At 61.9% G+C, this 25,945-nt stretch overlaps 2 protein-coding genes across 4 annotated transcripts; one reads left to right on the top strand and one right to left on the bottom strand.

Moving 5' to 3' along the window:
• The first annotated feature begins 890 nt into the window (after window positions 1–890).
• On the top strand, window positions 891–12,434 carry LOC119848075. Its single transcript, XM_038383449.2, has 5 exons — window positions 891–1,021; window positions 5,426–6,429; window positions 8,540–8,759; window positions 9,464–9,614; window positions 11,131–12,434. The coding sequence occupies exons 1-5, from the start codon at window positions 986–988 to the stop codon at window positions 12,177–12,179; spliced, it is 2,460 nt and encodes an 819-aa protein (XP_038239377.1). The 5' UTR covers window positions 891–985; the 3' UTR covers window positions 12,180–12,434.
• Window positions 12,435–13,373: 939 nt separating this feature from the next.
• PHLDB3 (pleckstrin homology like domain family B member 3) lies at window positions 13,374–25,645 on the bottom strand. 3 transcript variants are annotated; one of them, XM_043502018.1, is made up of 17 exons: window positions 25,420–25,645; window positions 25,138–25,235; window positions 23,081–23,329; window positions 22,834–22,965; window positions 22,201–22,338; window positions 21,749–21,877; window positions 19,692–19,847; window positions 19,014–19,124; window positions 18,651–18,737; window positions 17,692–17,811; window positions 17,045–17,144; window positions 16,725–16,836; window positions 16,297–16,387; window positions 15,479–15,538; window positions 15,140–15,362; window positions 14,784–14,869; window positions 13,374–14,492 (listed from the first exon to the last, which is right to left on the bottom strand). In XM_043502018.1, the coding sequence occupies exons 3-17, from the start codon at window positions 23,261–23,263 to the stop codon at window positions 14,358–14,360; spliced, it is 1,863 nt and encodes a 620-aa protein (XP_043357953.1). In that variant the 5' UTR covers window positions 23,264–23,329; window positions 25,138–25,235; window positions 25,420–25,645; the 3' UTR covers window positions 13,374–14,357. The 3 variants fall into 3 exon arrangements, with proteins under 3 accessions (XP_043357953.1, XP_043357956.1, XP_043357955.1); XM_043502021.1 differs by lacking the exon at window positions 17,692–17,811 and having other exon boundaries at window positions 16,297–16,384; window positions 23,081–23,323; window positions 25,420–25,643; XM_043502020.1 differs by lacking the exons at window positions 17,692–17,811; window positions 25,420–25,645 and having other exon boundaries at window positions 25,138–25,323.
• Window positions 25,646–25,945: the final 300 nt, after the last annotated feature.

Genomic DNA, 25,945 nt, shown 5'->3' with positions numbered 1-25,945 from the left:
TTTGCCTATTTAGACTGGGCGCTCTCTGGGCAGGGACTGTCTGTGCAGCACCTGGCACAACAGGGTCCTGAGCTAAGACCAGATTTCCAGGTGGCCCCTTACTGTGAAATATACATCGTGAGCTGCTTGCACAGATGGAGAAACCAAGGTGGGAGGATGGAAGTAACATGGGCGGTTTCTCACAGGGAGTCTGCGGCAGAGCAGAGAACAGAACCCAGGAGTCCTGAGTCCCAGACTCCTCAGTCACAAGCCCCCGGCGCTACGCGGCCCCAGAAGAGACCCAGCAACGCTGCATCAATTAAGAAGCTTAGTCAAGGAAAATCCAGGCCAAGGCCACAAGGCAATGCCAGGCCCAGCCATCGCCGTCAGGAGGCACTTGTGTTGCAGTCAGGCCCCTGCTCCGGATCGGGGCCCCACTGCTCCAGGGACTGCACAGATGCATTGCAGGAGACGAACCCTGCCGCAAAACCAGTTGCACCAGTATAGCCATTATCCCCTATGGGGAGCTAAAGGAGTAGCTCCATTTGCTGGCAGCACTAGTGTAGCTGTTATCCACCCTGCGCACCAGCCCCTAGAGGAGCATGTTGCTGTCCTTTCCCCCAGCATCCTGGTTCCTCGTCTGTCAAAGACCTCTACACCTGCGGAGGGCATAGGAGAGCCAGGATATCCAGCCCCCCAGACCCCCATGACCCCTGCCCCCACCCAGACCCCTTCAGGAGACACCAGGCTGGGACTGCCCATGCTGAGCCCTCCCCTCATCCTCCGCACCTGAGATCTCCTGCTCCCAGCCTTGCCTTGCGCTGCTCTCCTGGGGCGGGGACCACGCTCCTCCCCAGAAGGGGCACATCTAATCACTTCCTGCCAGTGCCCCAGCTTTACTCAACTTCCTACCTTCTGGGCAGCCTGCAGAGCCCCAGCTTCAGGATTGCTGACAGCACTCAGAGGAACAAGCCCTGGTCTATCTCCAACCACAGCTCCCTGGCCCATGGCATCCCCCTTCCCCACCAGGAGCTGGGGGCAGGTAAGTCCAAGCCTTGATTTGGCAGAGATTGCAGGGAGCCAGCCATGCAGCAGGGACAGCCACCTACCGGCACCAGAGATGGGGAGAGCCCATGTCCCCATCCCTCCCAGCAGCCAAGACAGAGAGAACCCAGAGACCTGCCCCACTGTCCAGCCAAAGAGGGTCCCCAATGGAACCCAGAGTCCCACTCCCATTCCCCTCCCAGAACCAGAGGGAGAACCCAAGGGTCCTGGCTCCCAGCTCTCCTAGTGTAACCATTAGACCCCACCCCTCTCCCAGTGCTGGGGATAGAACCCAGGAGTCCTGGCTCCCAGCCCCACTGCTGTAAGCCACTAGATCCCACTCCCTTCCCAGAGCCAGGGAGAGAACCCCGGAGTCCTGAGTCCCAGCCCCACCTTTTCTAACACTGGAGTGGGGGTGTGCGTAGAGGGCAGCAGCCAGGACTCCTAGGTCCCTCTCAGCAGGCTGCTACCCCAGCACTGGACACACCCAGGGGAGTCAGGCCCCCAAGCCAGCCTGTGGGTCAGGTGAAGTGCGAGGGCATTGGAACGCACCTGTAACAAGGACCTCATCATCAAGTATGGGAGGGTCTCCAGTGGGGTCCTGCGGGGATCGGGTCGTGCCCTGAGCTAGTTACCACTGGGATCAGTGTCCGGGAAGGGAACATCAAACTGTCCCAGCTAACGTCAGCAGAGGGCCCAGAAATCGGGAAATCCTGAGGGGTTCGGGGCAGGGACCCACAGTGCGTGGGCGAACGACGGGTGTTTTAACATATCCACACCTCCCCGCCCACGGCAAGGAACCGCAAATGTCAGCCCGGCGCACTCCCCTGGGGGGCAGCGACTCTGGAACAGATCTGGGGTGATGGCAGAGAGTCGGCTGGACTGGGGCTAATGCCATCCTGGGCACTGTAAGCAGGGATCTCAAGGAGGAGCAGGGAGGGGATTTTCTCTCTGGAGCTGATCCAGGGGTGACTCTAGGTCCGGTTCTGGGGCGCACAGTCAGTCGGGGAGGGGTTAGAGCAGAGCCCCGAGGACGATTTGAGGGTTCGAAGCCCTGCTGCGGAGAGAGTGATGCCAGGAGCTCTAGCTCGTGTGCTGAGCCCAGGGCAGGCTCGGGGCACCGTGATCCCTGACTATCCGCCCCTACGCAGGGAGCAGAGAGTTGATCAGGGCTGGTCAGTTTTTACCGGGGTGGGGTGGAATTAACCATTGGGACCAAGTACCAGAGCCAAGGGTGATTCTCCATCCCCAGCAGATTTTCAGTTCATACTGGGGGTTTTCCTAAAAGAGCAGCTCTGGGGATGGTTTGGGAGGCAGTCTCTGGCCTGGGCTAACGGGGGGGTCAGGCTAGACGGCCACAGGGACCCCTGCTGGCCGGGGATCTGGCAATGACTGAAATCAGGTGAATACCCACGGGGCAGCTAGAGACCAGCCCAATTGGCTCAGGGGCTGAATGGAGCAAGAGGGCTACTGTATAACAGGGTATGGCAGAAGAGCCAGGACTCCTGGGTTCTCTCCCCGACTCTGGGAGGCGAGTGGGGTCTAGTGGGTTAGAGCAGGGGGGGATGGGAGCCAGGACTCCTGGGTTCTCTCCCCAGCTGTGGGTGGGGATTGGGATCTAGTGGATTAGAGTGAGAGGGTCTGGGAGCCAGGACTCCTGGGTTCTCCCCCTGGCTCTGGGAGGGGTGTGGGGTTGAGTGGGTTAGAGCAGCGGGGGATGGGAACCAGGACTCCTGGGTTCTCTCCCCGGCTCTGGGAGGGGTGTGGGGTCTAGTGGTTAAAGCTGGGGAAGTCTGGGAGCCAGGACTCCTGGGTTCTCTCCCCAGCTCTGTCTCTCTGTGTGATCTCCAGAAAGTCCTTTCACCTCAGTTTCCTCTAGTACAAGTCGGGGTTGATGCTGCTGAAGCTGGTGGGGAGGAAGAGCTGGGACCCCCATAGCCAGAGTTCAGGAGGGGCTGCGTGGCTCTCCGAAGGACGAAGGATGGGACCCTGTAGCACAAACCCGGGTTGGTACCCCCGGGGGGGGGGCTGGCTGTGTGTGGTGCAGCAGGCTGTGGGGGAGGGGTAGCACTCCGGAGAACACAAGGTTAGCACCAGGGAACAGAAATCCCCTGAGACAAGAGGTCCCGGAGCTGGCTGGGGGGGAGGGGGGCAGAATAGCAGGGGCTGCGAGTTGGGAGTGAGGGGTTGTGACGGAGTGTGGGGGAGTCCGGGGCCTGCACCCCTCTTCCTGGGAATCACTGTGACTCTCAGCCAGCCAGTAAAGCAGAAGGTTTATTGGACAATAGGAACACAGCCTAAAACAGAGCTTGGGGGTACAACCAGGACCCCTCAGTCAAGTCCTTCTGGGGGGCAGGGAGCTTAGAACCCAGCCCTGGGGTTCCCTGTGTTTGACACCCAGCCCAAAACTGAGACCAAAACCCCCCCAGCAGGCTCCCTCCTGCAGCCTTTGTCCAGTTTCCCGGGCAGAGGTGTTACCTCCCCCTCCTGGCTCAGGTGACAGGCTCTCAGGTCTGCATCCCCAATGAAACCCCCCAGCCACATTCCCAGGCCAACACTCCCCCTGTGGTGCCAGTCCTTCTTGAGGTCACCCCCTCTTTGCCAGGGTCGAGCTGCAGACTCCTCCGCCCCTGGGAGCACTCGCTGCAATCCCCTGGGGAACCCTATTACTGCAAAAGTCTTTCTCTCTGGTCACACACCCCCAGGGTTAACTGCCCCCGGAAACCGTCTCTCTCTGAATCTTCAGCATGCCTGGTCCCTGTCAATCCCCCGTCGTTTTACTGTTCCCCAGTCACTTACTACAGGAAGTGCTGTCCATGGGGCGCAGTACATCCCACCTCTGCCACCAGTTGTCACGGAGTGTGGGGGAGTCTGGGCCCTGCACCCCTCTTCCTGGGATTCACTGTGACTCTCAGCCAGCCAGTAAAGCAGAAGGTTTATTGGACAATAGGAACACAGCCTAAAACAGAGCTTGGGGGTACAACCAGGACCCCTCAGTCAAGTCCTTCTGGGGGGCAGGGAGCTTAGACCCCAGCCCTGGGGTTCCCTGCATTCCAGCACCCAGCCCAAAACTGAAACCAACCCCCCCCCCCCGCCCCAGCAGGCTCTCTCCTGTAGCCTTTGTCCAGTTTCCCAGTCAGAGGTGTTACCTCCCCCTCCTGGCTCAGGTGACAGGCTCTCAGGTCTCCCATCCCCAATGAAACCCCCCTGCCACATTCCCAGGTCAACACCCCCCCTCCCTGCTGCGTCACAGAGGCATCGACAGAGCTTGGGGAGGAGGGGGTTAGGAGAGGAGGGGCTGCGGGTCAGAAGTGATAGGCACTGGCAGAGGTGGTGGGGGAGACAGCAGGGGCTGCGTGTTGGGAGTAGGGTTGCCAAATTTCTAATTGCACAAAACTGAATGCACTAGCCCTGTCCCCTGCCCCACGCCCTCCCCGAGGTCCCGCCCACCACGCACTCCATCCCCCCTCCCCCCCTCGCTCTCACTTTCATTGGGCTGGGGCAGGGGATTGTGCTGTGGGCTCCAGCTGGGGGTCTGGGCTCTAGGATGAGGTCAGGGATGAGGGGTTTGGGGTCCAGGAGGGGGCTCTGGGACAGAGGGAGGGGAGTGCAGGGTGCGGGCCCTGGGAGGGACTTTGGGTGCGGGAGGGGGTGCAGGTTCCAGGAGGGAGTTTGGGTGTGGGCTCCAAGAGGGGGCTCAGGGCTGGGGCAGGAGGATGGGGTGCAGGGAGGGGGGAGGGGTGCAGGCTCTGGGAGGGAGTTTGGGTACAGAAGGGGGCTCAGGGCTGGAGTTGGGGTGCAGAAGGGGGTGCAGGTTCAGGAGGAAGTTAGGGTGTGGAAGGGGGTTCCGATTTGGGGCAGGAGATCGGGGTGCAGGCTCCGGCCAGGCGGCGCTTACCTCAGGCAGTACCCAGCCGGCGGCGCAGTGGGGCTAAGCCAGGCTCCCTGCCTACCCTGGCTCCACGCTGCTCCTGGAAGAGGCCGCCATGTCCGGCTCATAGGCACAGGGGTGGCCAAGCAGCTCTGTGCAGAGCGCACTGCCCACTCCCACAGGTACCGCCCCCGCAGCTCCCATTGGCCACGGTTCCCGGCCAATGGGAGCTGCAGAGCCAGCACTCAGAGCAGGGGCAGCACACGGAGCCTCCCTAGCAACCCTACACCTAGGAGCCGGATATGGAGGTCACTTCCGGGAGCCGTGCAGCGCCAGGGCAGGCAGGGAGCCTGGCTTAGCCCCACCATGCCGCCAACCAGACTTTTAACGGCCCAGTCAGCGGTGCTGACCGGAGCCGCCAAGGTCCCTTTTCAAACAGGCGTTACAGTCGAAAACCGGACGCCTGGCAACCCTAGTTGGGAGTGAGGGGCACCGGCCAGGCCACGTGCTAAAGTGGTCATCTCTCCCCAGGTTTCCGGCAACGCCACCCCACTCGTGGCCAACATCAGCACCACACACACCTCCAACGTCCTCAATCAGCTCTCGGTGGCCATCTTCATAGTCTCCTCCCTGCTGGGCATGGTGGGCAACGGCCTGGTGGTCTGGGTCACCAGCTTCCGCATGCGCCGATCAGTCAACTCGATCTGGTTCCTGAGCCTGGCGCTGGCCGACCTGCTCTACTCCCTGCTGCTGCCCTTCTACGCCGCCAAGACCACCGCGGGCAATCACTGGGCCTTCGGCAACTTCCTCTGCAAAGCTGTCAACTCCCTCCTCTTCCTCAGCATGTTCGCCAGCGTCTTCCAGCTGACGCTCATCTCAGCCGATCGCTGCCTGCTGGTGGCCCAGCCCGTCTGGGCCCAGCGGTTCCGCACACCGCGCCGGGCCTGGAGGGCGGCCGGCGGGGCCTGGCTGCTGGCCGGGGCTTTCTCGGTCCCCTACCTGGTCTTCCGGCAGGTGAGCTGCCAGGCCGAGCACTGCAGATGCATCAACAATTTCGGGGAGGGGGCGACGGGAGTGGTGCGGAAGAAGGCCCTGATCGTGGTGCGGTTCGTGGCCGGCTTCCTGGCACCGCTGCTGGTCATCACGGCCTGCCACGTGGTCGTGGTGCTGCGGGCCCGGCACCGGGGCTGCCGGCCCAGCCGCACGGCCAAGGTAGTGGCTGCCGTGGTGCTCAGCTTCTTCCTCTGCTGGCTGCCCTACCACGTCTTCAACTTCCTGCACAGCTCGCCGAGAAACCGTGCGGCCATCAGGATGGGCGCCTCCCTGGCCTTCAGCCTCACCTGCCTGGGCTCCTTCCTCAACCCCCTGCTCTACGCCTCCCTGGGCCGCCGCTTCCAGGAGGGGCTGCGGGGCAGCAGCCGCGCCCGCTGGCTGGAGGCCGCCCTGGCTGAAGACTCGCTGGGCTGCGGCAGCGGGCACCGGTGCAAACGCTCGCTGGGCTCCACCACCTCCTCTGAGCTGCGGATGGCGCAGCCGTGACGGGGCAGGGGCCAGGACCCCATGGGGGGCAGCTGTGAGAGGGCTCCAAGCAAGACGTGCTGGGAGGCCTTGGTCCACGCCGGAGCAGTGCATGCTGGGAGCCCAGGGCCGTGCCGGAGCAGTGCATGTGGCAGGCCATGGGCCACACCGGAGCAGTGCATGCTGGGAGGCCATGGGTTGCACCAGAGCAGTGCATGCTGGGAACTCTTTCCCTCATTGGCCACACCGGAGCAATAACAGGTCATGCCCCTTTCCCAGGCTGCAGGAACTCAGTGGTACTCACTGGCCACCACCCCCACAGGGTGGGCGGGGCTATTACAAGGCTGCGGCCGTGGTGGTTGCCATGGATACCACCCACTGGCCACCATTTTGGGGCCTGATTTTCAGACCGCGGCGGAGTGATTCCTAAAACCAGGCTCTTTTTATACAGACGGCTCAGATCTACTTTTGTGACATTGACCACCCCATTGGTTGGTGCATCCTTCCACCAATTAATGCAGCCTGTCCCAAAAAAAAGAACTCTGGAAATCCAGCCCCCTTTATACAGGAGCCGGCTCTACTTTCAAGGGACAGCAACTAAGCATCCTTCCGCCACCAAAGGAGTCCCTCAAAACAGGTCTCAAAACTGGATTTTTTTATACAGGAGCCAGATCTACTTTCAGTATATACTGGTTGTATGTCCTTCTGCCAAAAAAAATAGTCCCTCAAAAAAAAATAGTGGAAAACCAGGCCCTTTTCGTACAGAAGCCCTGTGACGTTCCTCCATAACTTGTGCGTGTGTCCTCCCACCAAACAATAAAAGGTAAAATAGCCCCTTAAAAATCTTAAAATTAAGCTCCATCTTCTGCAGGTCCTGGGTCTACTTCCTTTGTCATCTTCTCATGCTCTGTTTTGCGGCCTTCCACCACAAAATATAGTCCCTGAAACCCACATGGGAAAGCTGCGCCCTTTAAATACAAGGGCTGTCACTTATTACGCCCCCTCCTGTCTTGTTCCACTCAAAAGAAGTAGTCCACCCAACAAGTAGAGGGCGTCTCCTTGTCTCCTTTGTATCCTATTCCAGGCAGATGAACCCCAGCAAAAATAGTCCCTCCAATAAGCACCCTGAGAGACATGCTCCGTGATACAGGCCAGAACTTCCCCACCCTCCCCCTGAGCTTTGTATCCTTCCGCCGTCTCGGCAATAGCCTCTCCCAAGAAACGGTGAATAAAGCTGCCAAAGTGGCTCGGGTTTCTATGAGAGACCAAAGGCAGCGCTTGTGACTTTAGCCCCGGGGGGCGCTGCCTGGATGGAACAGCCAGTGGGGTAGAGCTCTGCAAGCCCCACCCCTGGGCGGAGTCATGCTGCTTAGTGGGCAGGGCTTGGTAAGCTCCTCCCATGGGCGGCGCCATGTCTTTTAGTGGGTGGGGCTGTGGCTCTGGCGCTCCCAGTGGCCATCTGGGGTGTTTGTTACAGAGAAAAGAACGGGCGAGACTCGTCCAGTCACATGGTGAATCAGTGAGACAGCTGGGAACTGAACCGAGGAGTCCTGGTTCCCTGCCCCCCTGCTCTAACCACTAGACCCCACTCCCCTCCCAGAATTGAGGATAGATCCCAGGCATCCTGGCTCTCAACGCCCCGCTCTCATCCACTAGACCCCACTCCCCTCCCAGAGCAGGGGAGAGAACCCAGGAGTCCTGGCTGCCAGCCCTGCTGCTCTCACCCACTAGACCCCACTCCCCTCCCAGAGCAGGGGAGAGAACCCTGGAGTCCTGGCTCCCAGCCCACCTCGCTCTCACCCACTAGACCCCACTCCCCTCCCAGAGCAGGGGAGAGAACCCAGGAGTCCTGGCTCCCAGCCCACCTCGCTCTCACCCACTAGACCCCACTCCCCTCCCAGAGCAGGGGATAGAACCCAGGAGTCCTGGCTCACAGCCCACCTTGCTCTCACCCACTAGACCCCACTCCCCTCCCAGAGCCAGGGAAAGAACCCAGGAGTCCTGGCTGCCAGCCCTGCTGCTCTAACCTACTAGACCCCACTCCCCTCCCAGAGCAGGGGATAGAACGCAGGAGTCCTGGCTGCCAGTCCCGCTGCTCTCACCCACTACACCCCACTCCCCTCCCAGGGCTGGCAAAGGGAGCCAGGGGTCTCTTTCCCCGGGCATGGCGGGTGGGCTGGGCTCCAGCCTGGCTCGCAGAGGGAGGAAGACGATACCTCCGGTTCCAGATCTGGAAAGGGGAAGCCAAGGCCCCTGCTCTGGGGCCACGGGAGTTTTTCACCAGAGGATGAAGCAACCCAGCTTCCCATCCCACCGGTCCGGGAGGAAGCGAAAGCCCCGGGCAGAGGTGGGCGAGGGGTGGCAGAGCACCCATGAGAAAAAATAGTGGCTCAGCACCCACCGGCAGCCCCACAGTTCAGCCCCTCCCCCTCCTTCGCAGGCCAGCACCTCCCACCCACCGTGATCACCTGGGCGGGGAAGGAGAGGAGCGGGGCAGGAAGAGGTGGCAGAGGGGGCGGAATGGGGCAGGAAGGGGCAGGGGTGGAGGCTTGAGGGAAGGGGTGCAGTGGGGCGGGGGCTGGGACAGAGTGGGGGTCGAGCACCCCCTGGGAACTGAGGCAGTCGGTGCCTATGGATGGCTGGGCGCTGATGAGACGCCCACCAACGGCAACACCCCAGCCAAGACCAGCCCAGCACCCTAGGGCCTTGCCCTACAAGGGGAAGCAGAGCATGCTGGGAACTCTTGCCCCCCACCCCCGCCCTTGGCCACGGTGCAGCCGTGCATGCTGGGAGCTGCCTGACACCTCGCTTGGCCGCTCTGAAGCAGTGTATTGTGGGAATCCTCCCCCTCCCCAGTTGGTCACACCTGGCTCCTAAGCGAGCCCTGCCCTGTGTCTCCACCTGCTCCTCCCGGACACCTGGGTTCTCTGCTGCCAGCCCCGCCATGACCCCACAGCTCCCACCCTGATGGTCCCCCGCCCCAGCCCCCATGCTGGCAGCAACAGGCAGTGTCCCCCCCACCCCACCCCCCAGCCCAGTTCTCCTTTTTAGCGCATCACTGCCCCAGCGCGTCCGTTCTGGCTGGGGCCCAACCCCGGGCAGGGGGCGGGGGCGGGTGACTGTCTGGCAGCCAGTGGGTTCCTGGAAAATAAGCTCAGGGCCAGACACAAGCGGACGGGGCCAGCGGGCGCTGCCTCCCCAGGTAATGGGGCGGGGGCCACGCCTGTCGTGGCTGGTCTGGGAACACGGGCAGGGGCGGGGTGGGGGTGTAATAGTCTATCTCTGTGCATGGGGGGGTGCACACGTTGTGTGTCAGTTGTGTGTGCGTTATAACCATCGCTGTGTGGGTCTGCATGCACATGTGTGTCAGTTGTGACAGTGTACGCTTTAAAACAATCGCTGTGTTTGTGTGCACACGTCGTGTGTCGGTTGTGGCTGTGTGTGTTATAACACTAGGTCTGTGTGTGTGCACACGTGTGTCGGTTGTGGCTGTGTACACGTTATAACACTCTAGGTCTGTGTGTGTGTGCACACGTTGTGTGTCGGTTGTGACATGGCATGCGAATTATAACAGCCTAGCTCCATGCGTGTGTGTCTGCCCTGCAGCCGGACCCGTGCTGCCCCATCGGGGTCAGACCGACCCAGGCCAGGCAACAGGAGAGCCAGGGGCTGCGTGGGGTTGTTTTCAGCACCGGCTGGAGCAAAGTGAGGGTGTGTCCGTCTGTCCCGCAGTGTAGACAGATGGGGGGGGGTGTCTGTGGCTCTGTTGTGCCGTTCTGAGGGGGGGCCAAGTATGCTCCATGTGCGAGCTGGAACGGGGCTGTGGTGGAGGGGGGCTGAGATTTGTCTTGGTTGTTCTATGCCGGTGGTTGGGCTCTGATAGCTTTTGGGGGGTGGGGGTGAGTCTGGGCCATGTCCCTGTTCTGGATAAGTGGGAGGGCTGGGCCTGCCCTGCATAGAACCCAGGAGTCCTGGCTCCCAGCCCCCGCTGCTCTAACCACTAGCCCCCACTCCTCTCCCAGAGCCAGGGAGAGAATCCAGGCGTCCTAGAAGCCCTGCACAGGGTTATTTCCCCCTTATTCCTAGTTGAGAGGCACCACCACCGCCGACCGCAGGGGCGGGGGGGAGCAATGATGAAAACTAGGTGTGGAAATTGGCATGGTGCCCTCTGTCCGCCTACAGCTCGGGACACTGGGCAAGAAGCCAGATGTACACACACCCCCCAGGCTGCCAGGGGGTGATCGTGCCCCCGTGCCACCAATAGCTCCACCGCTCTTGGGGCCCTTAGCTGGGAGCCTAGAGACGGACAAAGGGCTCCGCCCCGCAGCACCTGGGGAAGATGCAGGTTGAGCCTGGTCATGCAAATAAACCTGGCCCCACCTCCACAGAGGGTTGCTGTGAACCCTTCCCTGGCTAGGGGGTGCTGCTCCCAGGGCAGGGACTGGCGGGCTCAGTGGGGCAGGGAATGGGACACGGGGCCTTTCCCCTCTCGGGGGCACTAGCCCCACTCCAGCCCCTGGGCAGGGACTGGCTGGCTCAGTGGGGCAGGGAATGGGACATGGGGCCTTTCCCCTCTCGGGGGCACTAGCCCCACTCCAGCCCCTGGGCAGGGCCTTTCCCCTCTTGGGGGCACCGGTGCTGGTCCGGCCCTAGGGTGGGGGACTGGCAGGCTCTGGGAACAGGCCTCCCCTCACTCTCAGTGTCTCTCTCTGTCTCAGGTCCTGGCATGGAGGCCAACGTCTCCGGTCTCTGGCTGACCAGCCCCGGTCCTTCCCCTGTGAAGGCAAAGTCTGACCTGAGCACCATCATGGACCTAGTCCAGGTCATCTTCTACACCGTGGTCTGTGTGGGGGGCTCGCTGGGCAACGGGCTGGTGATCTGGCTCACCGCCCGCCGGGCCGGCCGCTCCATCAACTGCGTCTGGTTCCTCAACCTGGCGGTGGCCGACTTCATCTTCTCGGTCACCCGGGTGGTGCCCCTGGCGAAGAACGCCTTCTACCGCGGGCACTGGCCCTTCGGCGCCTTCCTGTGCCGGGCCACCAGCTTCACCAAGTACCTCAACATGTTCTGCAGCCTCTTCCTCTTGGCGGCCGTCAGCCTGGACCGCCTGGCGGCCGTGGCCTTCCCAGTGTGGTCCAAGAACCGCCGGGGGCCCCGCCTGGCGTGGGCGGCTGCTGCCGGGGCCTGGGGAGCGGCCGCCGTGGCCAGCCTGCCCTTCTACCTCTACCGCAACCTGGTGCCAGAGGGGAAGGCCAATGGCCCCAAGTGCTCCTTGACGCTGGGAGAAGGGCCCAAGCTGGCGCTGTATCTCCTCCGGCTGCTCTGCGGCTTCCTGGCCCCCTTCGCCATCATCCTGGCCTGCTACGGGGCCCTGGCAGCCATGCTGAGGGGGCGCCCGGCCACCGTCCGCTCCAGGAAGCCCTTCAAGGTCATGGCGGCCATCGTGGTGACCTTCTTCCTCTGTTGGGCCCCCTACCACCTCTTCCTCCTCCTCAAGCTGGCAGGCATCAAGGGCCAGGCCATAGCCGTGGGGCTGCCGCTCGCCTCCTCCCTGGCCTATCTCAACAGCTGCGCCAACCCCGTCCTCTACTTCTTCATGGGGCTGGACTTCCGCCGGGCGCTGGGCCGCACCACCTTGGCCGGGGCCTTCCGCCGGGCCCTGCTGGAGGACACGGGCTACGCCGCCGGGTCCCACAACCGCAGGAAGCAGGCGGCCTCCTCCATGGACGGGCTGGCTGAGAGCTCGGTGGCCCCCAACCTGGCTTGAGAGACCCCGAACTTATCCAGAACAGGGAGCAGGGCCTGTTGGGCCGAGGGAGGCAGGGACTGAGTGAGGGGGGTGCCCCTGGCATGGACGGCAGGGGCGAAGAGAGCAGCCCAAAGGCAGATGCCAAAGAAGCCCCCCAGCCATCCCACCGTAGACACCAATGTGCTTCTTCCTGACCAGAGACCTGCGGGTGTCCCCAGAGCGGGGACAGCAGCAAAGAGGGCTACACACAGCCCTACACACACACACAGCACCACTGCTCACAGCCTTTATCCATCCCACTACCCCCACCAACGTGAGTGCCACTGTCCTAGAACCAGACTCCTCCATCCACCCCCAAAGCACTTGGAGGAAGAGCTCCACAAACACAGCCTCTGCCCACCCCCAACACACACATGCACACAGCCCCTCCCGCACCCAGCCATGAGGTATCCCACCAGCCCCACCAATGTGCTTCCCTGTCCTAGAGAGACTTGTCTGTGGTCTGCAGAACATAGAGCAGCTTGGGTAGCAGCGAAGAGCCCACTGCCCGCCCAGAGCTCCACCCTCCCTTCCCACCCTGCACTGCTCCCTGCACGCACACACACACACAGATCCACCCTGTGCACACCCATCCATCCCACCTCCGCCAGTGCCTGATTCTCTTATGGCCTGGCCCCTCCTATATCCCTCCAGGGCAGGAGGCCACCAAGCCCTGCCCTGTTGGAGAGGGGGGCCCCAGTCAGGCCAGGTGGTCCCACTGTCAGCTTGGTCTGAGTCCCCACAAACTCATGCCATGGATCGTCCCATTAAAACAACGGCTTCTCCTTGAACATCTCTGGCCTGTTCGCTGCACGTGAGCCCAGCCCCAACATGGGGGAGGGAGCTTGGCACCTAGTGCCCCCCAGCGCAGGCCCAGGAGACAAAGGGCTCCTTGTGACTAGGTGCTGTCGGCACAGGAGAGGTTGTGGTTACAGTGGGGGCGGGGAGGCTGGGAGCCAGGACTCCTGGGTTCGCTCCCCAGCTTTGGGAGGCCCCGCCAATACTTGTGTGCCTAAGACATCCACAGTCTGGGGGGGTCAGAGCTGCCAGTCACAAACCTCCCAGTCTATCACCTGCCTACTTGCTGCTTTGTGATCCACCCGGGGCACCAGCAGAGCTGCGGGTCGGGAGTGAGGGGCACCGGCTGCGATAGAACTAGAGAGACACAACCCGTGGGTCAGATGAGTTTCTGTAATAAATAGTTGGCGCCAGCAGGGGGCAGCGACCCTGGGGCCCACAACAGACACAGGGGAGTGGGGTACAGATGAGATCCAGAGGCGTAGGGGGGTCCCCCTGCTGCCACCATTGGGCTCAGCCCCGGCCCCCTGAGCCTTGGCCACATGGCACAAAGCATGCTGGGAAAGGCCACACAGCCACCAGATTCTTCGCCGCCCGATCAGAGGGACTCCACACTCCCCATTGGTGGGGACTTGGCCACAGTGCACTCCAGGGACGGCCACCATTGGCCAGTTCGATCCCGGTCTCCCCTGATTGGTGCGTCCCTGAAGTCTGTTCCCATTGGTCGAGATTTTGGAGCGTCAATGGGAAATCCAAGCCGCCATCGGTCAGTTCAGTCCATGTCTCCTCCAATTGGTGCAAACTCCAGCTGAGTCTTTTGGGTAATTGGCCAGGTTTCAAAGCCAGGCCGCATGCAATTGGTGGGAATTCCAACCCCCACCCCCACTGGTTGGCATTTAAGGCAGGTCTCCTCCTATTGGTGCAGATTCTGAACAAGTCTTTTCCTGTTGGCCAGGATTCAACCCTTCTCTCCTCTGATTGGTGCAGGCCTGGGGTGAGCATGCATCCAATAGCCCGGCCTTCAAACCAGAGTGAGCCTCCTCCCATTGGTCGGGATTCAAAGCCACTTGCCTCCCATTGGTGCCAATTTTGGGAGCATCTGTGTTTTAGAAGAGTCCTGCTCTGATTGGAGGCAAACACCTGAGCCCCATTGCTCCCCGCTATGGCCGAGGTCCAAAGGGACGGGGCCAGCACGGCGTCACACCTTGAAGAACCAAGTCCATCCCCCATTGGCTGCCCTGCCCTGAAGCCCCTCCCGGGGGCGGAGCCAATGGCCCGGCTGGCCACGCCCACCAGGTGGTCAATGTCTTTGGTGGGGGGAGTGGGCGGTTGGGTCCCTGGGGGGCTCCGTGGCCCGGCTCAGTAGCGGGTGTTCTCCTCGGCGGCCGTGACGATGGCATCCATCCAGATGCGCATGGCCTCCGCGCTGGGCGCCACCAGGCAGAAGAGCCGGTCGTAGGTCTTGACACAGAAGGTCAGTTTGGGGTTGGGGCTCTGCGGGGGAAGGGAAGGGCAGGGTCAGCCAGTGGGGGGTGGCTGGGACCCTCTGGGTCCCTGGGCTGGGGGGAGCTGGGGTGCTGGGAGGGACGATGCCAGAGTTCCGGGGCTGGGGGGCAGGATGCCGTGGGTCCCAGCGCTGGGGGTCTGGACGGTTGGGGTGGACGCTGTGGGTCCCCATGCTGGAGGGCTGGTGTGGGGGACGCCATGGGTCCTGGTGCTGGTGGGGGTGCTGGGGGAATCCTGGGGGGGCGCTGGGGGTCCTGGCGCTGGGGGGAGGGGGCATACCTTGAAGGCGCTGCGCAGGTGATCATAATATACCTCCTCGATGGCCTGGAAGTAGATGACGCCCTTTAGCTTCGCCTCCTCTTTGTCTGCAATGAGAGGGGGCAGCGATTAAGAAGAGGGGCCAGGGAGGCCGGTTGGGGGCCAGGATACAGGGGGATGTGGGAGGCACTGGCTCTCCAGTGGGGGGTAGCAGAGAAGGGGGCGCCCAGGAGGGATACCTGGAGGGTTCACAGCAGGCACCTCTGGGGGCGGGTGAGCAGAGGAGGGGGCTGCTGGGGAAGGGGGGTACCCGGGGGTGCTGTGGGGCAGGGGGTGCTTGGGGTACCCAGGGGGCATTGGGGGGCACTGGGGCTCACCCACGTAGTAGGCCAGCAGGCGCCGCTGGCGGTCGAAGCAGAACCAACGTTTCTTCCAGGTTTTGATGCGCCCGCCCATCTTGACCAGGAAGCCACGGCAGGCCCTGCCCGTCACCCACACCTCGGGGCAGGTCTCCAGGCTGTGCCCCGAGGCCTCCAGGTGGGCACGCAGGTCCAGGGGGGCAGGGGCAGGGGGCTCCCGCGCCGGTCCCGGGCTCTGGTCCTGCAGGGGCAACATGGGGGGGGAGGTAAATGTGGGGGGGAGGGCAGGGGGAGAACGCCGGGAATCCCGGCCCCAATCCAGCCCTGGGGGTACTGGCTGGCTCGGGGGGGTCTCACCTGGGCAGGTGGGAGCGGCTCCGTGTGTTGTTTCCCCCCCTGGGCCACTCGCTTCGCCTCCTGCAGGGACAGACAGGGGGGTCAGGGCCCCGTGGCCACCGCTGGGGGACCCGGCCCCGCACCCCCAAAAGACCCCAATCTGGTGACTCCCAGCCCCCACCCGCGGCTTCCTGAGGAGCCCCAGAGACAAAGCTGCCCCCCCACCATCCTGCTCCACCCCTACCCCCCCATCATCCTGGCCTCGCCCCCACACCCCCACCTTCACAGCAGCCCCCTTCCCCCACCTCTAGCTTGGCCCCCCAGCTCCTCCCCCCTGCCACACACCCCCACCTTGACCCTGCCCACCCCTACCCTTCTGTCCAGGCCCCTTCTGCTGCTGTCCCTGCCTCCAAGCAGGCCCCGGCCCTTGCCCCCCCTCCCAGGCCCCGTCTCACACCTCCCTCCCTGCCCCAAGCATGGTGGATCCCAGCCACTCTGTGCCCCCCACTCTGGCGCGGGGGTCGGGGAGAGGAAACCAGCAGCTGATGCAGCGAAACTCCAACTTCCCTATTCCCGGCCTGGAGACCATGGGACAGACACGTGGGGGGATGTGGGGTTCCGTGGTTAGAGGGGGGGAGGGGTGGGAGCCAGGACTCCTGGGTTCTCTCACTGGCTCTGGGAAGGGGATAGGGTGGAGTGGTTAGAGCAGGGGGGTGGCTGGGAGTCAGGACTCCTGGGTTTGATCCCTGGCTCTGGGAGGGGAGTGGGATCTGGTGATTCAGAGCGGGGGGGGAGGTGGTCGGGAAGTGGGGGGAGAGCCAGGACTCCTGGGTTCTTACCCGTGCCTGCAGCAGCCGCTCTCTCTCTGCCATGGCCTCCCGCACCATCCGCTCCATTTCGGCCAGTTTGGTGACGCAGGAGCCCACGCTGCTGTGGAGGGAGCGGGACATGGAGTCGGTGGGGAGTGAGGAGCCTGGAGTGACCCAGGGTTCCCCCCTCCCAATGGGTAGGAGGGAAATCCAAGGGGAGGGGGACAGAATGGGATAGGGGGCTTCTGAGTATGGGGGGAATTTGGAGGGGCCTGTGTCTGGGAGACCCAAGGGTAGGGCAGTGCAAAGGAGGGGGGCAGAGGTGCATGGGGGGCTGGGGAAAGGCATGGAGGGGTGGGATGGGGGTGATCGGGGGCATAGAGGGGACAATGGGGGAGCGAAGAAGCCCCAGAGCTGGGGGGGCAGTGAAGGAAGGGGGACTATTGTGGGAATCTCACCTGTATGGCCCCCCCAGAGGGTACAGGGGGGCGTTGAGATGTGTGAGTGGCACGCAGCGCCGGTCGCCCCCCGCCGAGAGCTGCAGTGCCAGGATGTCCGAGTCTAGCCCCCCTGAGAGAGACAGAGATGGGGGGAGGAGGGGTATCAGCACCCCACTGGCACAGAGCACGCCCCACCCCATAAAAAAAATCCACTGGCTCCAACCGGCCCCACACCATGCCCTGGAGATGTCCCAGCCCCACAGCCCCCCCCCAAATATACCCCACAGCCCCCCCCTAAATATACCCCACCCCCTCCTTCCCAGCCACTCCCCTCCTACCGTTATCATTGAACGAGAGGGGGCGTGGGGTGGGGCGGGGGGCTGGCCAGTTCCCCCGTCTTCTGGGAAGGCTTGCTGATCTCTGCAGCCCAAAGGAGCTCTGGAGAGAGAAAGCAAGGGGTCGAGAGTGGGGTTCACCCTCCCACACCCCAGATACCCCAACACTGCCCGCCAAGAACCTTCCCTGCCCATTGGCTCTGCTTTTGGGGTGGGGGTAGGAAGGGGCACAGACACAGGCGAGCACAGACAGCCAGAGCAGAGGCGGCGGGGGACGGGCACAGGACAGACGGACACACACACCTGGACGGAGCTGCGGACAGAGAACACGCAGGCTGGGTCGCGCTGGTCGCAGCCCAGCACCACGACCTTCCGATCCGTCTTTTGGGTGAACATGAGCTGCAGAGACACAGAGACATTGACATACGGACAGACACACGGACACGGCAGGGGTGGGGCTCCCAGCCCTCCCTGCTCTAACCACTAGACCCTACTCCCCTCACAGAGCCAGCGAAAGAACCCAGGTGTCCTGGCGCCCAGGCCTCCCTGCTCTAACCACTAGCCCCCACTCCCCTCCCAGAGCCAGGAGAGAACCCAGGAGTCCAGGCTCCCAGCCCCCCCCCCCCACACACACACACACTCTAACTCACCAGACCCCACTCCCTTCCTGGAGCTGGGGCAAGAACCCAGGAGTCCTGGCTCCCAATTCTCCTTGGAGCCACCTGTCTGCAATGCCTGGAACTCATCAGCAGGTGGCAACATGACCCCACCTGCCCAGGTGTGAGGAAGTGGGAATGTTCCTACAGTCTTCTCTGAAGACTCGGTGTGTGCCTCAGTTTCCCCTATGTGTTACTCAAGTATCTGGTGGTGGGAGGAGAGTGTGTGACCGATGCAGCGACCCCTAGAGGGCAGGTGTGACGCTGACTGGCTGCCTGGGACAGAGAACTGGCCGGACACGCTGTAGCTTGGCACCTGATGGCTGGCCCCCCTCCTCTGCCAGAATCAGCGGGTGGTGTTGGTGCTGGCCCGCATCAGAGACAAAGGAACAAGGAGGGGAACAGGTAATTCTGGGGCCAGGCAACTGGGACTCAGAAGGGAGAGTCCAGGGCTCTGGGCCCCCCAGATGGACTTCGCTGCAGGTCCCTCCTCCCTGCGCTCACAAGCGCTGTTCTTCACCGGGTTCCCGACCCCTCCGTGTCGCACGCTGCCGGGGAGTCGCTGCTGGCCTGGGTCTCCGGGACACCAGGCCAAGGTGGTTCTTCACCAGGGGCTCCCAGCACGCAGCTGGAGGGACCCAGGCATCCGGGGGAGGGGGGCAAAGGGGTGGTCAGAGCTTTGGGACACAGCAGAGAAGTTTTGACCTGAACTGGAGCAGACAGGGCCGGGGTGGGTCCGGGGGGGGGGAACCCAGCGGGTGGGGCGGGGAGGTGTGGGCAGGCTGTGTGGTGACCCCAGCGGGGAGTGAAGGGTGAAGTGGGGGGCACAGGGTGCAGGGGGGACCCTGGCAGGTGGGAGACAAGTAGGTGGGGGAACAGGATGGGTGTGCTGGGGAGCACCCCGGCGGGTGGGGAAGTGGGAGGGTGGGGCACAGAGGGGCTGGGGGGGTTACCTTGGTGAGCTCCTGGTTACTGACGGGCGAGTCATTTCCACTCTGGTCCTCACAGGCTTTGCCCAGCTCCTCCAGCCGACGCCTCTCCTGGGGACACAGGCCAGGGCAGGGGTCACGCCCCGCCCCCTCCTCTGCCCCACGGGGTCCTGCCCCATCTTCTGCTCCAGCCCTGGGGTCCTGCCCCACCCTCCGCCCCGCCCTACAGGGTCCTGCCCTGTCCCCTACTTAGACCCATGGGCCCAGCCGGCCCGGCGACCCGTCCCCCACTCAGACTCGGGGAGGACAGTGGGGTCTCGTGGTTAGAGCAGGAGGCTGGGAGCCAGGACTCCTGGGTTCTCTCCAGGGGAAGGGGGGTTTCCTCACCAAGTTGAGGCTCTGGATGGCCTCTCCCTTCTCCTGCACCAGCTTGCGGCACTCGCCCGCCATGTGCTCCTGCCCGAAGCGCACCTGGGCCTCCAGCCTGCACACCTTCCTCTGGGGGGGAACGGGGGAGGGTGAGAGCCCTGCAGGGGAGGGGACCCCCCCTCACCCCAAGAACCCGAGTGTCCCTACCTGGGACCTAGGAAGGGGGAACCCACCCCTGGGGACCCCTCTGCATTGAGCTGTGGGAGCAGCCCCCCACCCAGGCAGTGGGTAAGACCTGGCACCAGATCCCAATGCCCCCCTGGAATGGAATCAAGGGCCCCCCCAGCAGGTGCCATCCAGGAGGAGGGTAAGACCCGGTGCTGGATCATCCTGCCCCCCTGGAATGGGCTCTGGGTATAGCCAGGATCCCCCATGCCCTCTGGAACGGACTCGCTGCTCAGGAACCAGATCCTGGCACCCCTGGAATGGATTGTGGGTGTCACTGTCCTGGAGGAAGGTAAGACCTGGATCCCTGTCTCTGGACCCCCTACCACTCTGGATCGCACTCTGGTTGCCAGAAGACCTGGAGCCGGACAATCCGGTCACGGCCTGGAGCCAGATCCCACTGCCCCTGGAATGGAGTCGCAGGAGGAGGGTAAGACCCGGAGCAGATCCCTGAGGATTGGCCCCACACACCTCCCTCTCCTCGAGGCTCTTCTGGACCTGGGCTATCTGGCGGACCAAGGCCTGGCAGGCCTCTTCCTTCTCCTCCTCCAAGCGGCTCTCGCGCTCCAGCTGCTGGAACTCCAGGTCCTCATAGCTCTTCAGTGCCCCCTCCAGCATCTCCGAAGTCTGCAGGGAGGGAGACCCCGTCAGGACTCCTGGGTTCTATCACAACTCTGGAAGGGGAGGGGGGTCTAGTGGGTTACAGCGGGGGCTTGGTACATCTGGGCCCTATATATGAACAGCCATACTGGGTCAGACCAAAGGTCTATCTAGCCCAGTATCCTGTCTTCCAACAGGGGCCGATGCTTGGTGCTTCAGAGGGCATGAACAGAACAGGGCAGTTATCGAGTGATCCATCCCGTCGTCCACTCCCAGCTCCTGGCAGTCGGAGGTTTAGGGACATCCAGAGCAGGGGGTCGTGGCCCTGACCAATAGCCATTGATGGTCCTGTTCTCCAGGTACTTATTTAATTCTTTTCTTAACCCAGTTATAGGTTTGGCTTTCACAACATCCCCCAGCAATGAATTCCACAGGTTGACTGTGCGTTGTGTGAAGAAATACTTTGTCTGTTTTAAACCTGCTGCCTGTTAATTTCATTGGGTGATGCCTGGTTCTTGTGTTATAAGAAGGAGTAAATAACACTTCCTTATTTAATTTCTATCTATTTAATTTCTAGATATTTAATTTAATCCAGTCAGGATTTTATAGACCTCAATTATATCACCCCTTCGTTGTCTCTTTTCTAAGATGAACAATCCCACTCCTATTAATCTCTCCTCATATCGCAGCCATTCCATCCCCCTCATCAGTTTTGTTGCCCTTCTCTGCATAGTTTCCAATTTTAACAGATCTTTTTTGAGATGGGGCAACCACATCTGCATGCAGTGTTCAAGATGTGGGCGTCCCATGGATTTATATAGAAGCAATATGATATTTTCTGTCTTATTATCTGTCCCTTTACTAATAATTCCCAATGTTCTGTTTGCTTTTTTGACGGTCGCTGCCCATTGAGTTTTCAAAGAACTACCCACAGCGACTCCCAGATCTCTTTCTTGAGTGGTACCAGCTAATTTAGACCCCATCATTGTACATGTATAGTTGGGATTATGGTTTCCAATGTGCATGACTTTGCATTTATCAACATTGAACTTCATCTACCATTTTGTTGCCCAGTCACCCAGTTCTGAGAGGTCCCTTTGTAGCTCTTCACGGTCTGGGACTTAACTATCTTGAGTAGTTTTGTATTGTCTGCAAATTTTGCCACCTCATTGTTTACCCATTTTTCCAGATTATTTATGAATATGTTGAATAGGACAGGGCCCAGGACAGACCCTGGGGACACCACTATTTACCCCTCTCCGCTATGAAAACTGACCATTTCTTCCTCCCCTTTGTTTCCTATCTTTTACCCAAAAAAGAAAAGGAGGACTTGTGGCACCTTAGAGACTAACAAATTTATTTGAGCATAAGCTTTCGTGAGCTACAGCTCACTTCATCGGATGCAAGTGAGCTGTAGCTCACGAAAGCTTATGCTCAAATAAATTTGTTAGTCTTTAAGGTGCCACAAGTCCTCCTTTTCTTTTTTGCGAATACAGACTAACATGGCTGCTATTCTGAAACCTATCTTTTACCCAGTTACTGATCCATGAGAGCACCTTCCCTCTTATCCCATGACAGCTCACTTTGCTTAAGGCCCTTTGGGGAGAGACCTTGTCAAAGTCTTTCTGGAATCCTAAATACACTTTATCCACTGGATCCCCCTTGTCCAGGTTTGCTGACCCCTCAAGGAGTTCTAATGGAACACGACCCCCCTCTGTGCATGTCCAGAAACACAAGCCAGTTGTTGGGCTTCGTTCCCTTCTGCAAGTCCCCTCTGGGCCGTATCAGTGTACGTGGGCCACCTCGGGGTGTCTTCCTCTGGGCCGTATCAGTGTACGTGGGCCACCTCGGGGTCTCTTCCTCTGGGCCGTATCAGCCTGCCCCACTCTACACAGGGTGGGACCTGCCAGGCCATCCCCAGCCCCTACCTGCTGCAGCTGGCTCTGCATCCGCTCCCGCATGCTCTCGGGCTGGGTCTCCAGGTGGGTCTGGGATTCGGCGTGTTGCCGCTGGAGCTCCTCCACCTTGCGCCGCTCCTTCCCCAGCCGAGCCTTCTCCTGCCGGAGACAGGAGCCAGGACACCTGGGTTCCATGGACATACCCCCCCCGGCCAAGCACCATCCCCAACAGGCTAGGGAATGAGGTCAGCTTGGGGGGAGAGGAAGCAAAGAATGCTGGGAACAGGGCCAACCCACAGCAAAGGGTGCTGGGAAAGGTGGACACGGCGGGACAGGAGCGAAGGATTCTGGGATCCAGTGGGCAACAGGGAGAGTGGCAAAGGATTCTGGGGGAAATGGGCCAAAGAGGGAGGGAACACAAAGGGGAAAGAGGAGCCCTGCAAAGGCCACTGGGAAGCACAGAGGCTGGGCAGGGGCCTGACCTTCTCTCTCTCAGCGTGGCACCTGCGCACCATCTCCGCGAACCTCCTCTTCAGGTGGAGGACCAGCTGCTCCTCGCGCTGAACCTCCCGCCACTCGGCCGCCAGCTCCCCCTCCAGCAGCGCCCCCTCCAGCTTCATCTGCGGGGAGCGGGGCAATGAGACCCGGCGCTGCAGGGAACGGGGCCCACGGCACACAGAGCCGACAGAGGGCAGCTCCCGCCCACGATAGCCCACTGGACCCCACTCTTCTTCCACAGCCAGGAATGGAACCCAGGCGTCCGGGCTCCCAGTCCCCCCCGGCTCTAACCCACAAGACCCCACGCCCCTCCCAGAGCCAGAGAGAATCCAGGCGTCCTGGGTCCCAGCCCACCACCCTTCTCTACCCCATGAGACCCCACGCCCCTCCCAGAGCTGGAGAGAACCCAGGCCTCCTGTCTGAGCAGCTGTGTTTTCCCTCTCCCCAAATCCAGCTGCTCCTGCTGTGATTGTAGCAGGGACCGACCCAGCCTCTCCCCACCTGGCTGGGCGCGGTGCCCCGGCGAGACAGGTTTGCCAGGTGCCGGCAGCTGGGAACGCCCCCCACCCCCCAGACATCCCCGTGACTCAGGGAGGGGAGCCCGGGGACGGACGCACCTCGATGTTCATCTCCTTCTGCTGGTGCTGCAGCTCCTTGATGTGACTCTCCAGCTCCGCTACCCGAGCCAGCGCCTCGTTCTGATCCCCCTGCCGCCGGGACCCCTCCACGCCCACCTGGGGGCTCTCATCCTGGGCAGGGGAGAGCAGGAGTGAACAGGCCCTGTCGACAAGAGGTCCCCATTCCTCACCCCCTGAGCCAGCCAGTCCCTGCCCTGGGGCCACACGTGGGCCCCACACCACTCACCCCATTCTGGGCACTCTCTGTGCTGCTGGCCTCGTCCTCCTCAGTGCTGTCGCTCGCGGCTCCCCGGGGGCCGGCAGAGAGACAGTCGGCATTGCCCACCAGCTGGGCCCGGGCCATCTCGGGGCCCTGGGCTGGAAACGGCCCCCTCCGCCTGTCCTGCCCTGCTGGGCCAGGAAGGGGCATCACGAGGTCTGGCTCAGCCCCACCAGGGGCTCATTCTCCTGGAGAACCATGGCCAGAGACCTGCAACTGCAAGGGAGAGGAGGCACTAGGGGGCGCTGGGCTGCAGGGGGGCTGGGTGAGGGGGCTGTGCCCTGGCTGTCAGGGCTGGCCCCGATACCTCATCTCAAGTGACTCCTTTCTGGTTCCCTAAATCTCCCCATTTAACCAGTCCCCACACTCCACCCCAGAGGTGGCTGCATCTCAGCACTGGGTGAGGGGTCCCTGTAGCAATAACCCCAGGCCCCACCCAAGAGTTGGCCACATCTCAGCGCCGGGCGATGGATCCCTGATAAACAGCCCCCATTATTAGCATTAACCCCGGGGACTCCCTGCCACTGGATATTACAGAGAGCGTCCCTCACAGAGGTCCTGCCTTTGTTATTTCCTGAGTCCTGCCCCTGGGCCAGAAACACCCCTGGAACGAAGCTGAATGCAGCCCGAAAACAAACCTCCAGCACTCGGAACAACCCTGCTAATAAAAGGCCGAACTGTCCCCATGGCTGTGGGGCCACCCTGCACCAGACAGGTGGCCCCATCCTCATGCACCATTTCTGCCCCAGAGACAGCACCTCCCTGGATCTCTGGAGCGGGGGGACAGGGGAAGAGACACCTGGCCTGCGGGAGTCCCAAGGGTGGGCCGAGCCCGGAGCAGGGAGGGGAATTTTCCACTGGGCAGGCGAGAAGAGTGATTTATTTGTTTCAACAGGACAAAAGGAAACCATCAACCCCTCCCTGCCTGCCAGCTGTCCCTGCTTCCTCACAGAACCACCCCGGGGCTCTGGGCCCCTTCCCAACCTTGGGATGCAGCCACCTCTGGGGTGGGGCATGGGGCTTGTTAAGCAGGGACCCTTCCGAGGCGATGAAATGCAGCTACCTCTGGGGTGGTGTGTGGGGGCTGTTAATAAAGAAGTCACTTACCCAGCAGCGCCAAATTAGCAACCACCACACTCCAAAATTATTCCCCTTGCTGTCAAACAGGACACAGAAATTCTCCTTCACTTCCTGTCCCAAAACCTGTTGCAGGACTGTTGACCAGATGCCATGTTTCTCCCCAGAGGTGGCCACATCTTAGGGCTTCGTGAGGGGTCGCTGTATAAACAGCCCCGGTGCCCCACCCCAGAGCTGGCCACATCTCAGCACTGAGCGAGCATCCTTGTATAACCAGCCCCAGTGCCTCACCCCAGAGGTGGCCACATCTCCGTGACGGGTGCATTGGACAGGCTCTTTAGCAGGGAAAAATCACCTGGACCCTGGTTCACCCCAGCCTTGGCACCTTCCGCTTTATCTCTGGCGCTAGATTGTCCCCACTTCAACTAGTGCCAGGGGCTGGCGCTGCCAGGCCTGGTGCCGGGAAGAGCAAAGGGGGTCAGAATTTTCTATGGGCCAGGGCAAACTGCTGATGTAGGAGCTGGGACAATCCTGGCCCCACGCTGCAGGAGGCGGGGGACAGACCCCGGGGGATGTTTGTATTTCACCTTCATGGGGAGCGGGGGAGGATGCTCCAGCCAGTCTGTCTGAGGATCTCAAAGCACTTAAATATTGATTGATCTGTTCTCACAGCCCCTCCACCGCTCCCTTCCCCCAGGGGATCATTTTTTTCTGTTTGCTAGAGGGAGGAAATGAGGCAGAGCCCAGGAGAGAACCCAGGAGTCCTGGCTCCCAGTCCCCCGCTCTAACCACTGGACCCCACTCCCCTCCCAGAGCCGGGGAGAGAACCTAGGAGTCCTGGCTCCTGCCCCCCATTCTCATTAATCAGTCCAGCAATCAATCAAGGGGCTCTCCCTTTAAGAGTACCCCATAATGAGGGCCATAACCCCAGGCGCGGCACCACTCACCCTGCAATCCGTTTCGCCCGGGGGGGGGGCGCGATCCCTGGATTTCTCCAGGACCCTCCTCCCAGATCGCAGGCAGAACCCAGGTGTTGCTCTGGGAACTGGGGAAGAGAAGCAGGGTCAGGCGAGCCATGGGGGGAAGGTCACGATCCAACCCCCCCCCCCCGCCAACTTCCCCCCGCCCGCCTCTTTCTGTTTCTCTTTCTCTCCTCCCCCCCCTCCGCTCCGCCCCTTGGCCAGGTGACGGCCGCTGCGCTCCGGGACCCCCGCTGCAGCCCCGCTCACCGACCGGCTCCGGTCTCCCCTACCCGCGCGTCCGGCTCCGGTCCCGGTCGGGGGGGTAGCAGCTGCTCAAACTCGTTTTCCAGCCCGGGCTTGGAAACACAACACCTGTGACATCAGCGCCTGGGAGGGGAGGGCACGTCAGGGCCAGCCACAGCCCCGAGAACCCAGGAGTCCTGGCTCCCAGCCCCCCCCCCCGCGCTCTAACCATTAGACCCCGCTCCCCTCCCAGAGCCATGGGGAGAACCCAGGCGTCCTGGCTCCCAGACCCCTCTCTCTAACCAATAGATGCCACTCTCCTCCCAGAGCCGAAGAGAGAACCCAGGCGTCCTGGCTCCCAGCCCCCCCACGCCCTCGGCAAGCCGGGTGTGGATCACAAAGCAGGGGAAGTTGAACAGTTAAACCGAGAGCCAGAGCCCCGCAGGAGAGCTGGGCTGGGACTTTCTGCCCTTATGTAACCGCCCCTAGGCCAAGATCTCAGTCCCATCCGTCTCCTTGGCTCTGGGAGGGGAGTGGGGGCTAGTGGTTA

This window comes from Dermochelys coriacea, chromosome 24 (genome assembly GCF_009764565.3).
Source record: "Dermochelys coriacea isolate rDerCor1 chromosome 24, rDerCor1.pri.v4, whole genome shotgun sequence".
In the NCBI taxonomy this organism is placed as follows: Eukaryota; Metazoa; Chordata; order Testudines; family Dermochelyidae; genus Dermochelys; species Dermochelys coriacea.
The sequence above is the reverse complement of the archived record's forward strand: the minus strand, read 5'-3'. Positions and strand labels throughout refer to the sequence as shown.